At 43.3% G+C, this 14,902-nt stretch overlaps 1 protein-coding gene across 1 annotated transcript in view; it reads left to right on the top strand.

Annotated features, from left to right (window-relative positions):
- Window positions 1-14,902, top strand: part of syt12 (synaptotagmin XII) — a 53,857-nt gene that overhangs the window by 17,546 nt on the left and 21,409 nt on the right. The window contains exons 2-4 of the mRNA XM_079567403.1: window positions 8,067-8,127; window positions 11,967-12,160; window positions 14,604-14,828. Coding sequence (XP_079423529.1) covers window positions 8,082-8,127; window positions 11,967-12,160; window positions 14,604-14,828 — 465 coding nt within the window. The 5' untranslated portion in view covers window positions 8,067-8,081. The remainder of the gene's footprint in view (window positions 1-8,066; window positions 8,128-11,966; window positions 12,161-14,603; window positions 14,829-14,902) is intronic.

Raw genomic sequence — 14,902 nt, 5'->3', positions numbered from 1 at the left:
TCACCCTCACCTCACTGCCCCCCCACGCCCCCACCCCAACACACGCAGCAGACACCGCAGCAGTTAGCGGCTAACAGTTTAGCATGATGGCAGAAGTTTATAAAAAGATGGTGAACTAACAAACATGTGACCGACCTGAAATCCTCATGAAATGTCCGTTTGTTTATTAATCCAATATCTACAGGAGCCTCAGGTCTTTTTTCTCCTTATGATCACAAAGCAGCACCGGAGGAGAGGCTGAGGCGTTCAAACAGTACTGCGCTGTAAACTGAGTTATAAATGGAATTATTATGTTCTAAATGTCCAAAAAAGACTGTCTTTCATAAAAGTTGCAGTTTAGCCAATAAATGTAAATCTCAAAATGTTTACTTTGCTACATATCTTATTTATAAGGATAAATGAGATTTCAGTCGCTCATTGAATGCAATCAGAGCAGCGTGTGGACGATGGTGGGAGGGGAGGGGCGTGGGCGACGGGGGAAAGCCAGGTGAGGGGAGGGGGGTGGTGGTGGAGCAGAGCAGGGTTCACTACTCCACCTACTGAGGAAAAAAATTAAAAAGACATCGCTTAGGGCAGCTTTAATATAATGACGATGTTACTGCGCGAACGTCGAAGTGCTCCTAAAGTGTTATTACGCCTTACAATATAGTTCCCCTTTTTATCCACTTAGAAAAGAAACATGTTTAATTTTTCACTTTAGTCAACAGTAAGTAAGTAGTTTAAAGTGCAATGTCAATTAAGTTGGATTGGATTGGATTAATTTTGTGTAACAATACTTGGATCGTGTAACTACCGTAAATTCTCTAATACTGGCCTGTATTCCATTAGCGGCCGGGTCTCTGACAGAGGCACGTCCAGCTGCTCCGTGTGCAGGTCAGTCCCACGCCTCAAAATAACTCCTCCCATCAGCGCGAGCGTCTCGTCTTCTCTCGGGTCAGTCTCATGATCGATCACAAACACAAACGCTCCGTCTAGACTCGCCTTTTACACAAGATAACAACAAATAATCCGGTCCGGTAAAAACGAAACAGAAACCTGCAGTGACACTGATGTCAAAGCTCCGCTAACAGCAACGAAACACTTCCTGTTGTCCCGACAAAATAAAAGGCGTCAATGTTCCAGCCGCTGGGAGAGGGTTTGAAATGTTCATTAATAAATGAACCTAATATTTTAGGTGCAAATGGACACACATCTCATTTTTCTTCGTTTTCCTGGTCGTCAAATAGAAATAAAGGCCTGTCTCTAATTGTGGCCTGGTTCCAATAAAGGCCTGGTCCTGATGCCCTTGAGTAAATAAAGGCCCCGGCCTGTATTAGAGCATTTACGGTACTCACGTAGCCATATTTAAATAGAGAAAACTGTAAGGGCTTGTGTAAGACCCTGTTTGGGTCCATAGGAACATGCTGGAAGAGGCTAAATGCACAACATCTATACAAAAACAACATCTATAGTCTTTTTGTGTGACTGAACGCACGCACAAAGACCAGACAGGTCCGCATCAACTCGTCTAAGCTCAGGTAAGAACATATCTCAGTATGGAAGAACGGTGGCCTGGAGTAATGGGTGAGAGTGTAGTTCTTTACTCACTTTGTTTTCCCTCTATGTTTCTATAGGATCTCGACTCCTACAGACATGTTCCAAATACATGTGCTTCCTGTAGTTGATTTAAATATATATATATATACAGTATATATATATATTATTGCCAGATCTAATCGCAGATCGTTCAGTTGCCGACTTTCTAGCAGCCCCCCCCCCCCACACACACACACACACAATGAGAAACCTGTCACTTTTGCCCAGATCTGTGGAGGAGGATGTACGTGTGAATTGTGTTGATGGAGCTGATTGAATTTGTCCGTCTGGTTCAGTCGATCTCTGCAGAGCGACTGTGGAGGCAGCGAGTTACATCGATACCAGTTACAATGAAGACACAACTGCAATATCCAGTGCAGTATAAAACACGAGATCACTTTTACAATAATGTTTGATGGTGCCTGTCCCAAACTTCCAACAGTAAAGGCTCTTGCAGAGGAATGGCATCCAGGATAAATCAAATGAACATGCACACTGTTTGTTTTGTTTTTAAGTGCTATAATCTCAAAAATGTGGATTGGAGTGCCACATTACACTTCACTTGGGCAAATAAACTGCATTATCCAGACACCACTAAACACTCATTGCCTCTGGGTTCACTGACAAGATATTAATTTCCTCCGTATCTCGGTAATGAAAGTGTCCTGTCGACGGCGTGCGCTGGAGGATGACAAACCTTACGAGGGGTGTTATCAGATGAAAGACGTCTGCCTCGGCGATGACACCAAATGAGAAAAATGTTCTTCAGATTCATGCGCTAATGAGCCATCAGAAATCTGAGGCTGCTTTGTAATTACTATTCTGTGCTTGTATGCTACGTACAAAGCAGCAGGGTTGAAGAAATCCAGACAGTTTCAGACAAAATGGCAACGCACTGTCCCTCGTTATCCCAGTTAGAATGGCCATGGTTTTACTCTGAACGTACCAAAGTGACTCAATGGGAAACCGTTTTCTTTCTCTTTTTTTAACGTGAAAGCAGCAACTTCCCTCTCTTGGTACAGCAGCGTTTTTGCCTTTTTCTATGAACCTCATTCATAGTTCTTGTGCTCCACACCGGATACTTTAATACATCTTTGCTGTGTTTGAGGTTCTGTGGATTTTTACTTCAGTGAGTTCGTACTAGCCCTGAAGGACACAGATTTTTTTTAAAGTAAACAAACAGTTTGCTTACAGGACATTTGCGACCCACAAATATCTGTATCTGAAACACTGAAGAGCCACCAAGAGCCCTCCACACCTGCAGCACAGTGGGGGCGCCACAGGTGATGCTAAGCATAAAGGGACAAACGAGGAGGTATTCCCAGAAGATGGTGAAAGACAGTTGTGGAGCGGAGGGAGCTTCGCAGGAGGAAGAGGAAGGAGGAGGAGGAGGAGCTAAGTGCAGGACACCACGCTCTGAAACAGGGACAGACCCAGGAGGCGGGGCACCATTTCAGAGGAGCACTGCAGGCAGCCAGCCGGGTTTCCTCAGAAAACACACTCGTCAGGTTGACCCACAATGGCGGCGCGCTCGGACACAGCTGGAGCTAGGAAGGAGTTAGGGAAAGGAGCCTCGATGCTAACTATCATAGCCACTTTAGCATAGGGACCTCTGATGCTAACTATCATAGCCACTTTAGCATAGGGACCTCTGATGCTAACTATCATAGCCACTTTAGCATAGGGACCTCTGATGCTAACTATCATAGCCACTTTAGCATAGGGACCTCTGATGCTAACTATCATAGCCACTTTAGCATAGGGACCTCTGATGCTAACTATCATAGTCACTTTAGCACAGGGACCTTTGATGCTAACTATCATAGCCACTTTAGCATAGGGACCTCTGATGCTAACTATCATAGCCACTTTAGCATAGGGACCTCTGATGCTAACTATCATAGCCACTTTAGCATAGGGACCTCTGATGCTAACTATCATAGCCACTTTAGCATAGGGACCTCTGATGCTAACTATCATAGCCACTTTAGCATAGGGACCTCTGATGCTAACTATCATAGCCACTTTAGCATAGGGACCTCTGATGCTAACTATCAAAGCTACTTTAGCATAGGGACCTCTGATGCTAACTATCATAGCCACTTTAGCATAGGGACCTCTGATGCTAACTATCATAGCCACTTTAGCATAGGGACCTCTGATGCTAACTATCATAGCCACTTTAGCATAGGGACCTCTGATGCTAACTATCAAAGCTACTTTAGCATAGGGACCTCTGATGCTAACTATCATAGCCACTTTAGCATAGGGACCTCTGATGCTAACTATCATAGCCACTTTAGCATAGGGACCTCTGATGCTAACTATCATAGCCACTTTAGCATAGGGACCTCTGGTGCTAACTATCATAGCCACTTTAGCATAGGGACCTCTGATGCTAACTATCATAGCCACTTTAGCATAGGGACCTCTGATGCTAACTATCATAGCCACTTTAGCATAGGGACCTCTGATGCTAACTATCATAGCCACTTTAGCATAGGGACCTCTGATGCTAACTATCATAGCCACTTTAGCATAGGGACCTCTGATGCTAACTATCATAGCCACTTTAGCATAGGGACCTCTAACTAACCAGTGATTAGGAGCTATGTGCCATCCCACAAGCCACTGCGCCAAACCCTCCACCCCCCCCCCCTTGCCCCCACTCTCGAGTGATTCATGTGGAACCACTGTTGATTGACAGGAGCACATTTAATAATAAAAATAATAATAATAATAATAAAAAAGAAAAGATTCTGCCCAAGCCAAACTTTATAAAAGTGATAAATCCATGTTGTCGTCCCCACAGCTCAGTCACATGTCAGTGTTAAAGAGGAAACTCAGGAAACAGATTAAATGCTTTTGTTTTCATTTAGTAGAAACTTAAGCCACATGGATCATTTGCTGCTGTAGCTTTAAGAAACAGCTGCTGAAATAAAATAAGACTAAAGGGAAATGTTTGGATTTATTTTTCTCCTTAAATGTCTTTGTTTGGACACTATGTTGTTGTTGGACACTAGGGGGCGACATGCACTTTTGTTTGGCCTGCACTCCACCAATAACTTTAAAGAAGAAGAAAAACAGCTGTTGGTGATGTCACTTCCCTTTCCCCTGTTTAAGGACGGACGGATTGTTCAAATGCAGCTGAAGCTCTAGTTCACTAACTGCACAGATCTAACATTCGACCCATGAAAGGTTAAGGAGTTAGTTGCTAGTGTTAGTGCTTAGAGGATATAATTTGATGGTTTCAGACGCAGCCAGCAGCTCAGGACTAACCCACCTGAACGCAATTTAGTTTTACAGTTGTACAATGATTAAAAAAAAGCCACAGCACATATGAGTTATTAAGAGTTTGTCATTGTGCTCCTGAAACTCTCTTGTGTCCGCTTCCGCAACTGGTCACGCTCTTCACAATTCTTTCACAATCCCTGACAAAGACTGCAGACAGCCATGCCTGAGCTGTCCACCGTATCATCCAGACTGCTCATTTTCCCTGTGGGATGTTACATAAAGCATGACATAACACAGTGCGTCTGGCTGGTTCTGCCTTAGGTCAACCGAACCTTCAATCATTCAGTTTTACCCGCAGATATACATATTTTTTTACTTTACAGTGTTGTTTCTTCATCAAAACAAACTGCACTGTACTCTGTGTGTTTAGAGCCAGCACTTGTTTGAATAATCAACAACCTACTCAAAAGTTGTTCCTCCAAAAGCACTTGTGACGTGTGTTTGGCTGCAACGTGACATTTTTGAGGGAGTAGAGGGAGAGGTAGATGAGCTAGTCTTGATATCGGGATGAAGACGCCACAGATGAAAGGCTACCAAGTCACCAACACTTCAGAACAATCATTCAACTTTAAATATATCCTCATGGTTCCACACTCCCGGAGAATCCCCCACGCTTTCCCCGCCGGCACATCAGCGGCTGTCAGTTCGCCCTGCACTGCGTCAGCCACTTTAATTGGCCGGCATGGCTGTGGTCTGCAAAGCGCTCAGCAGAATTGAAGCCTATAGCTAAGCCCCCTCACTCTCTCTCTCTCTCTATTGCCTCTATATCATTAGTGTAATGCTCTGGTGAGAAATGGGGAGATTCCAGCACACGAAGGCGGCGGCGGAGGAGGAGGAGGAGGAGGAGGAGGAGGAGGAGGGGTCCAGGAGCAGGAATGAGTCACCGCTCAACTCTTTTATAATCTGATACTGTGCAGTTTTTAGGGAGCAGGGGCGAATCGGAAGCAGCAGAGGTTGTCATAGCCGACGATACGGCGTTAATGAAACTATAGAGTGTTGTGTACATTTCAAATAAACAAATACACTTCATCATTTTGATTTAGTCACATGCAGGGGCTGGACTGGGACTGGAAAAAGGGCCCTGGACTCGGACCGGCCTGGCCCCAAATGAGCGTAAATGCAGCACTTCCACAAAGACACATGTGAACTTCTTACCTCCCGTCTTAACCCAGTGCATTTCCTCCAGTTCGGTTTGACCCAAATCTAAAAGCTGATGTAGCATGTTTTTGTTGTTTTTTCATTACTTTTTTTGTGGCTTTTCGTTGTGTTTTCGTCAGTTTTTTGTCGGTTTTTCATCGCTTATTTCGTTGCTTTTTTGTCACATTTTTGTTGCTTTTCTGGCTCACTCGTTGCTATTTTGACGCTTTGCTTTTAAGCTCTTAGATTTGGGTAAAGCTCGGTTAAGGCGGGGGTTTAGGAGGTTAAGGAGAACATTTAGACCGGTGGCCCTTCTGTGATCTTCCAGAATGGACACGTGGCCAGTCCGCCCCTGGTCACATGGCACTTTTGCCCTTCATGTGCCATTACTGGAGTGAAATGTCTCACAACACAACAATATGAGAAAAGGGAGCTCCTGGTATCGGACAAAAGTATATATTTTTCTTTAGAGACCAAGTTTTGATGCCTGTTGACACCAGGGACAGCACTAAAGAACGTGACTCGGCTGTTTGGCTCAAATAAAGTAAGCAAATGATATAAGTGAATGGAATAAATGAGCATTATTCTTGTGTTCTATGGTTCTAGATGAGTCACCCAGGTTTTTCCAACTGGACCCCTTCGTTGTCCATCAGGTACAGCTTCCTCTGGGCAGTTGTCCTTGTCAGACACGCCCACCAGATATAGATGTGGGGGGGCCCCGGATATGGCCTGGACCCAAGCAATGCCACTCATCGGACGGCTGTGTCCCAGGTGTTCGACAGATGGAGCCTGAGTTCTCCTCGTGTTGAGGGCCGGGAGCATCGATCTCTCATAAACGGCCTCTCTTAAACCACCGCTGATCTTCATCCAGCAGGCAGGCGTCCCTGTCCTCAAAGGAGTGGCCCGTCACTGATGTTGGGAGACGGGCTTCTTCATGGGTTGAGCTGTTTCCCCAATGTACATCCTGCTACATAGATAGATAGATAGATAGATAGATAGATAGATAGATAGATAGATAGATAGATAGATAGATAGATAGATAGATAGATAGATAGATAGATAGATAGATAGATAGATAGATAGATAGATAGATAGATAGATAGATAGATAGATAGATAGATATCCATCTCCATCCATCTCGGACAACAAGGATCCACCTGTGCCATCAGATTTTCATAGTCTATCTGGGGACACACATGATTTTATTGGTGTGGGGAAATCACCAAAACATGCATTTGCATTAACTGGCAGCTAGGCCATGATAACAAATTTGAAGTTCGATATACTGAGGCAGGAAAGTATCGCGATAAACGATATCATTGACTCTAGCGATACTTGATGCTGTCAACTCTCAGGCATAAAAATGACAGTAAACCTTTGTCCTAAAAGTGGTGGGGGGATGCTACTAAATGTACAGTGTTTTTCTTCAGTGATTTTCTTGCTTAATAAAGCTTAGGAGATGTTCGTCTAGTCAAGATGTGAAGTTTATTACACAATGCATTTGCGGAGAGGGTTACACATAACGCGAGTTCATGGTAAGCTCTGCCTGAGTCAGCTTTGGCATCACCTTTTATAGGTGAGCACCAAAGACACCAAAGGCACACCACAAGGGAAGCACAGAAACACATAGAAATGGTAATACAGTTGGAGATGTCAATGCAGGCCACCAAAAGGCGCTCTGCGTGGTAATGCATCATGGTGGCGTTTGGAGACAGAAGGAGACCTTTGTCATGTTGAGGAGACGGGCCATTATTGTCTAGAGGTGTGAGGGTCTCGTCTGGAGCACAGGAAGAAGCCGGTCTTTCTACCTGGTTTAGTCCGAGGCCCAGCAGATGGCCCAGCGACTGGACGCCATGTGTGGTTTACCAGCTTAACTGGCTAAACTTGTCACAACAAAAGACGATAAATATCGAGCGCAAAAATGTATCATTTATCTGTTTTTTGTTGAGCGGTAAGTCAATATAGTAAATATCGTACTGGCAGCCTTTGCTATTCGCCCCACCCATGAAAAACAGTTTGTATTTAGAGATGTCTGAATGTCATTTGGGTTTGTCTTCCAGGCTGGCTGCTGCACCATGTCCTCTCCCAGCAGTGAGGATATATCGGGATACCATCTGAGCGGTGAGACACTCTCTTCTTCCCTTCGGATCCTCATGATTGGCAGCTTTTTTCAGATTCCTGCAGTAAAAACATGTCGCATCGGTAGAGCAACTTATCATTAGCGATATAGTGCTTCATACGGACATCCCCCTCACCGCATGAATGGTTTTGCTGGGATGATGAAGCCGTTCAGTATTAGTGCTATAATTCCAGCCCCCTGCCCGTTTGCGAGACACATTCGTTTTTAGTGCCCGCGTTGTCAGCGCTGTCTGCTTTGCGGGGCCGCCCCAGGAAAACCACAAAGCCACTGAAGCGGCTCCATAATTGCCTTATCGTTTGCATTATAAAACCGTGATAAACCTGTCACGGCCCGCGCAGAAGCGATTCGTCTTCGGGAAGTCGCTTCAGCGCGGCCTCATTGTGTCTAAAATACAACATGCCACGCTCCGCTGTTGAATCGACATCACTTTCTCACACTGTGCCCACACTGCGTCAGCTCTTTTTGTGGATTTCAACTGTAGCTTTTGTTCATCCAGAGCTGGTTCTGTCTTTGGCGCGACTTGGTGCAAAGTTTTGACTTTATTTACTCGACCAGGAAAGCCCCACTGAGATTCAAAACCTCTTTCACAGGTAAGTTATGCTCATAGATGGAAACTAGTGATCTAGACAAGCATTTTCAAACATAGTACCTTATTTCTGCTTCCGTGATAATGAGGGACGGATGGAGCGTGAGATCGACAGACGGATCGGTGCGGCGTCAGCAGTGATGCGGTCGCTGTATCGGTCTGTCGTGGTGAAGAGGGAGCTGAGTCTGAGGCAAAGCTCTCGATTTACCGATCGATCTACGTTCCCGCCCTCACCCATGGTCATGTGATTTGGGTCATGACCGAAAGGACAAGATCACGAATACAAGCGGCCGAAATGAGTTTCCTTCGCAGGGTGGCTGGGCGCACCCTTCGAGATCGGGTGAGGAGCTCAGTTACCCGGGAGGAGCTCGGAGTAGAGTCGTTGCTCCTTCACGTCGAAAGGAGCCAGCTAGGGTTGTGCCGATGGACGATATCGTCGTATGGAGAGCCACCATCGTGATGCCACGCCCCCTCCTGTCAGAAACACGCACTGGTCTTCTGTGGGCCTTGTAAACCTACAAACTTTGCAGGGATTGCACTGTAAATTAAATCACGAATGTAACTAATATGCGCCAGTTTCAGTCGCCTGCCATGATGTGTTAGCCGTAATTATTAAAGTAAAGACGCAGCTGCTCTGTTTCTGACACGCGGAGCTCTCTTTCTCTCTCTCTCTGCAGCTACGAGTTTAACAGCGCCTGGTTTTGTTTTGCTTCGTACGGAAACTTAAACCGTTTTAAAATGATGAGACGCCTCTCACATCGGAGCTAGCTGAGCGCACATGGGTTTGGATTATTCTCACGAAGGACTGAGAGAGGAAAGAGAGAGGAGAGAAAGAGGCGGTGCAGGAGGTACGAGGTTACGAGCTCACGGACCGGGCGGCACGTGGAGCGGCTTCAAAAACGTGAGCTACGACGCAAACTTGTACATATTGTCCCGTTCACCCACTGTTTCTTAAACATTACGTTAAAACTGAGCAAATGCAAGTAATGAGCTCCGATTTACATTCGTATTAGTGTGATAAGAACCTTGGTATTGAGGAGTTGACGCTCTGAATGAGTCGTTCTCCTCTGAGACTTTACGCACGAGTTTTAACACATTTCTGTTGCAAAAGTCGTGTCCGTGACTCTGTTCAAATCATGTTTAGTTTAGATCCATTTATCTGCAATCTCACATTTTCCTAACATACGCAGTAATATGCAGCTTCTATATAAGCTATGTAAATGTCTTTAAAAAATGCTTATAATGAGAAATGGACGATGGTTCACTGTAAACATCGTCAACGGCCAATTAAGGGGACATCGCCCAACCCTACAGCCAGCTGAGGTGGCTCGGGCATCTGTTCCGGATGCCTCCTGGTCGCCTCCCGCGGGATGGATGCTTCCGTGATCCTGCTCCCAGGCCCTGAACATTTGCTTACTTATAACAAGGCAAATCCCTGCTATTATCTGCTTTATGGCACAACTTTATGAGTGCGGACGGTTCCTCAGTGTCAGTGATGAATGAGGAGCGCTCAAACTGTGTTGCTTCTGTAGGAGCTTGTTAAAAATCTCATTTAAATCCAAGCGTGCTTTGACCTCTGACACTTCTCCTCATCACATCTCGGGCAGGAGTTCGAATTCTAATAGTGTTTATTGACCACAGAGTCTGCATAGTTAAGACGTTCAGAGATGGTCAGAGGGAAACACTTTGAATTAATGATAAGTATAGATTTTGTAGAAGCGTCGAGATTAGTTTCGACCACGTGTGTTTCATTTATGCGCCCGAACATGCAGCGCCCAATAGTGAGGCAGTTTCAAGATTTTATTCACAAACACATTTTTCAAAGCATGAACATCAGTCCCATTGTAATTTTAGATGATTTCAATGATTTCAATCTATCCCAAAGATCCCGAGTCTTTGGGACCGGATCCCACAGACTCGGCTCCCAGTAAAGAGCCATAAACCCCATCACTTCCCTCAACATCAACTACAGTCTTTATTCATCCCACTGTGAGTTAAACATTGTCTGTGTCTCAAGGGAAGGAGAACGTACCGCTGGTCCTGCTCTAGTGCTGGTGTTGAAAAGCAGGTGATCTAAACACCTCTGGTACAAGGCCGTGGGGAACCCAGGGTGCTGAGGGCGCTGCAGCACCCCCTGGTGGATAGTTTGTGAACTGCAGGCAATGTTAACCCCTTAACTCCCACCTGAACCGAGCACATTTTCTCCAGCTTTACCCCAATCCAAAAGCTTCTGGGAAAAAGGTGTGAAAATAGCAACAAAACTGAGACGAAAACAAGGATGAAAATGTGAAAAAAAGTGAGAAAACACTGACGAAAAAGTGACAAAAAATTTACCAAAAATGACAATGGACAAAAATTTGACAAAAAGTGACAAAAAATTGACGAAAAATTGAGAAAAAATTGACGAAAAAAATTTAACAAAAAAGTTTAAAAAAATTGACGAAAAAGTGAGAAAAAAGTGAGAAAAAAGTGAGAAAAAAGTGAGAAAAAAGTGAGAAAAATTTGACAAAAAAATTACGAAAAAGTGACAGAAAATTTACAAAAAAGTGAAAAAAAATGACGAAAAATTTAGAAAAAAGTGACGAAAAAGTGAGAAAAAAAGTGAGAAAAAAGTGAGAAAAAAGTGAGAAAAAAGTGAGAAAAATTTGACAAAAATTTGACAAAAAATTGACGAAAAAATTGATGAAAAAGTGAGAAAAAATTGAGGAAAATGTGACAAAAAATTTACAAAAATTGACAAAAAAGTGAAAAAAAATTTGACGAAAAAGTGACAAAGATGTGAGAAAAAATTGACAAAAAATTGACAAAAAATTGACAAAAAATTGACAAAAAATTGACAAAAAAATGACAAAAAAATGACAAAAAATTGACAAAAAATGGACAAAAAATTTACGAAAATGTGACAAAAAATTTACAAAAATGTACAAAAAAGTGATAAGAATTTGACAAAAAAATGCGAATAATTTGACGAAAAAGTGACAAAAAAGTCACGAAAATTTGACAAAAATGAAATGACTGCCCAACAAAAAAAGTGTCAGGCGGGAGTTAAGAGGTTAATAAATAGGATTTATGCACAGAAAGAATATTTTGGGGGTAAATTTTGACCCTCAGCGCCCCCTAACTAAAACATCTTCCCACGGCTCTGCTCTGGAAAGTCTTGGGAAGGGTCCACGACAGACTGTCCGGCATAAATGTAGGCTGTTTATTCATGACATGTGTGTGTGTGTGTGACAGTGGTGCGTAACCCGCCGGGCTGGGAGGTGGGCATCTACCTGGTTGGCTTCCTGGTGCTGCTGGCAGTGGCTGGACTCAACATCTGGAAACTCTGGAAGTCTGGGACCTTCCCCGCTCCGTCCCCGTTCCCCAACTTCGACTACCGCTATCTGCAGGAGAAATATGGCAACTCCTTCTCAGAAGTCAGGCAAAAGGTACAGTCAGCTTTCACTCCGCTTTCATTCAGCTTTGTTAGTTCAAAGGTTCAAACAGAAGTTACACTCGCCTCTCATTACAAACACACCCATCTTTTTGTGTGCACAGACCTTTCCAGTTTTTATAGCCATAGTATCTGTGAATCCTAAATGTGTTTCATTTCATTTTTTGGTATGATATTCCTCTTGAGAATCAAAGTGACATATAACATGACTGTGACAAGTGAATTTCTCCTTTGTGAGATCAATAAAGGTTTATCTTATCTTATCTTATATGTATTTATTTGTTTATTTGTTTATTTGTAGTATCAGTATTTCATATGAATATGTTTTGCCTCAGATCTGCAGTCAGTCTCACATCAGAAAAGGGGCCTGTAGAGCAGTGGTTCTCAACCTTTTGGAGCCGCGACCCCCATTAAAACAGTTAAAGGGGTTCGTGACCCCCCACCCAGGTCACAACGTGAGAAATCGAAACTTTTGCCGACATAATTCTTAAAAAACAAAGAAAAAAACAAATGGCTAAAATAAAATTCATCAAATTACAAACATATAATGGCACTCTGGTAAAATAGCACACACATGCGGCAATAAAATATTATAATATACGCTAATAAGAATATGTGTATTTTATCTACATGATCTGGCGACCCCCAAAATTTGTCTGGGTCCCGACCCCCAGGTTGAGAACCACTGTTGTAGAGCTATATTAATGAGGAATTCAGACCCAAGCATTGCAGTTCCGCTTTATATAGACCACAACTGTATGATATGTCTCCTTTAAATTAAATAATCAAATTAAATGTTTAAAGCCTGCATCCATGGCCGTACAATATGGCCATGGATGCAATATTCCAACTCTCGACTCTCGACCCCCCCAGTATTTGACCTAACATTCTGCCAAAGCCTGCGTCAGTGTCTGCACAGACTCTTGAGATACTAAATCTGAGTCCGTGTCTCCTGCTCTTCCTCCTCAGAATACTTTTTTCTGTCAAAAGAGCTAAATGTATTGGCCTCGTCCTAATGATATTGGTAAAGTCTGATCAATCCCCATCCTTATTAGTTCATTTTGTCACAAACAAACAATACAATGGCTCCAAACAAAGGAAACATAAAGACAACCATTATTTATTATTGCAAAATGTGTCAAAATCTCATGTCTCGTCTCGTGGGATTTGGCCAGCCCTGCACTGCAAAAAGTGGATTCTAAGCAAGTAAAAAATGTCTTACTTTAAGAAATAAGTTCTTATTTTTTCCCTAAAAAGTAAAAATGTTTTCTTGAGAAAAAAAATCTTATTTTAGGAAATAAAATCTAGCCACTTCTCAGATATATTTGCTAAAAAACATGCTAATTTTTATTGTAGCAAGAAAAATCTTCAGTTTTAGGCAAAGAATATTTTTTCTTATTTTAAGAAAAACTAAGATCAACAACTCTTAATGTAAGAACTGCTTCTCACAGAGAGATAAAACATTCCATTCTTTAAAGTGGGTGGCTCGGTGGCACAGCGGTTAGAGCCTCAGCTTCACAGCTCGAAGGTCCTGGGTTCGATTCCCACCAGGACGGGGCCTTTCTGTGTGGAGCATGTTCTCCCCGTGTCTGCGCACGCTTCCCCTACCACTAAAAACATGTACAATAGGTGAATCCTCCAGCAGGGGATTCTGACCATCAGCCTGGCTCCACATCATGGAGACGGGACCCCGGGCGCGGCGATACTTTCCTTAAATATTAGTATTTATTAAGAACATTTTGCTCAAAAATGTGAGTCATTTAGAACATTTTACTTAAATCGAGCAACATTTAAGTAAAATACCCACAATTTTTCACTAAATAAGAATGTTTTCCTTAAATTATTCCATTTTCTGAGGACATTTTGCTTAATTCTAGCTTTTTATTTGATTAAATTTAGTGTTTCTTTCTTGTTTTATGATGAGAAAAATATTCTGGAAATAAGAATTCTTAGCAAGAAAAAAATGCTGACCCCATTGGCAGAATGTTTCCTTAAAACAAGACAAAATGTCTTATTTTAGGATTTTTTTTCCTTGTTTTTAGGAGGGTACTTTTTTGCAGTGTAGTAACCATGGATACAGTTCAATCAGCTGTGAAAATCAAAAAACATTTATCCTGGAGCGGGATGGGAAGGAACCACCCAAGCGTCCACTGGGTCACGGAAAGGTCAAATACAGATTCACATTAGAAAGTTGCAAAGTGCACCTGTCTATTATTTCTACCTTAAAATATGCACCTGTGTGAACATCAAATCAGATGTTCTATAGCTTAATGGATGATAATTGCAAAGCTGCATGTCTCTGTCTCTGTGTGTCTGACTACGCCCAGGCTTCTCTTGACTAATTCATGACAGCTTCAGCTCTTCTTATGAATGAGTGGTCTTTCTTCTGTCTGACGTCGGTCACAGTCACTAATGAATAATTGATGTTCCTCATATAGAGAGTGGCAGCCAATAACCACCGCCGGACCTCCACCACCTCCAGCAGGAAGCCCAGCCTGGCCCTGGGCGACACCCCGGACGGCTTCAGGGAGCTGGGACACCTGGAGCTGATGGACCCGTCCGGCCTGAACCAGCTCAACCGCTCCATCTCCACGGACTCCCTCAGCTCCATCTCCTCCATCGCACACAACTTCGGACACGACTTCACCGTGGGGCAGCTGGAGGTGAGTGAGGCCCACACGCAGACCAGCGCCTTCCTCAGCCTTCATTCCTCTTTTGGATAAACCCTTGTTCAAAC

Source organism: Gobius niger (genome assembly GCF_951799975.1).
Source record: "Gobius niger genome assembly, chromosome: 12".
NCBI classification, from domain to species: Eukaryota; Metazoa; Chordata; class Actinopteri; order Gobiiformes; family Gobiidae; genus Gobius; species Gobius niger.
The sequence above is the reverse complement of the archived record's forward strand: the minus strand, read 5'-3'. Positions and strand labels throughout refer to the sequence as shown.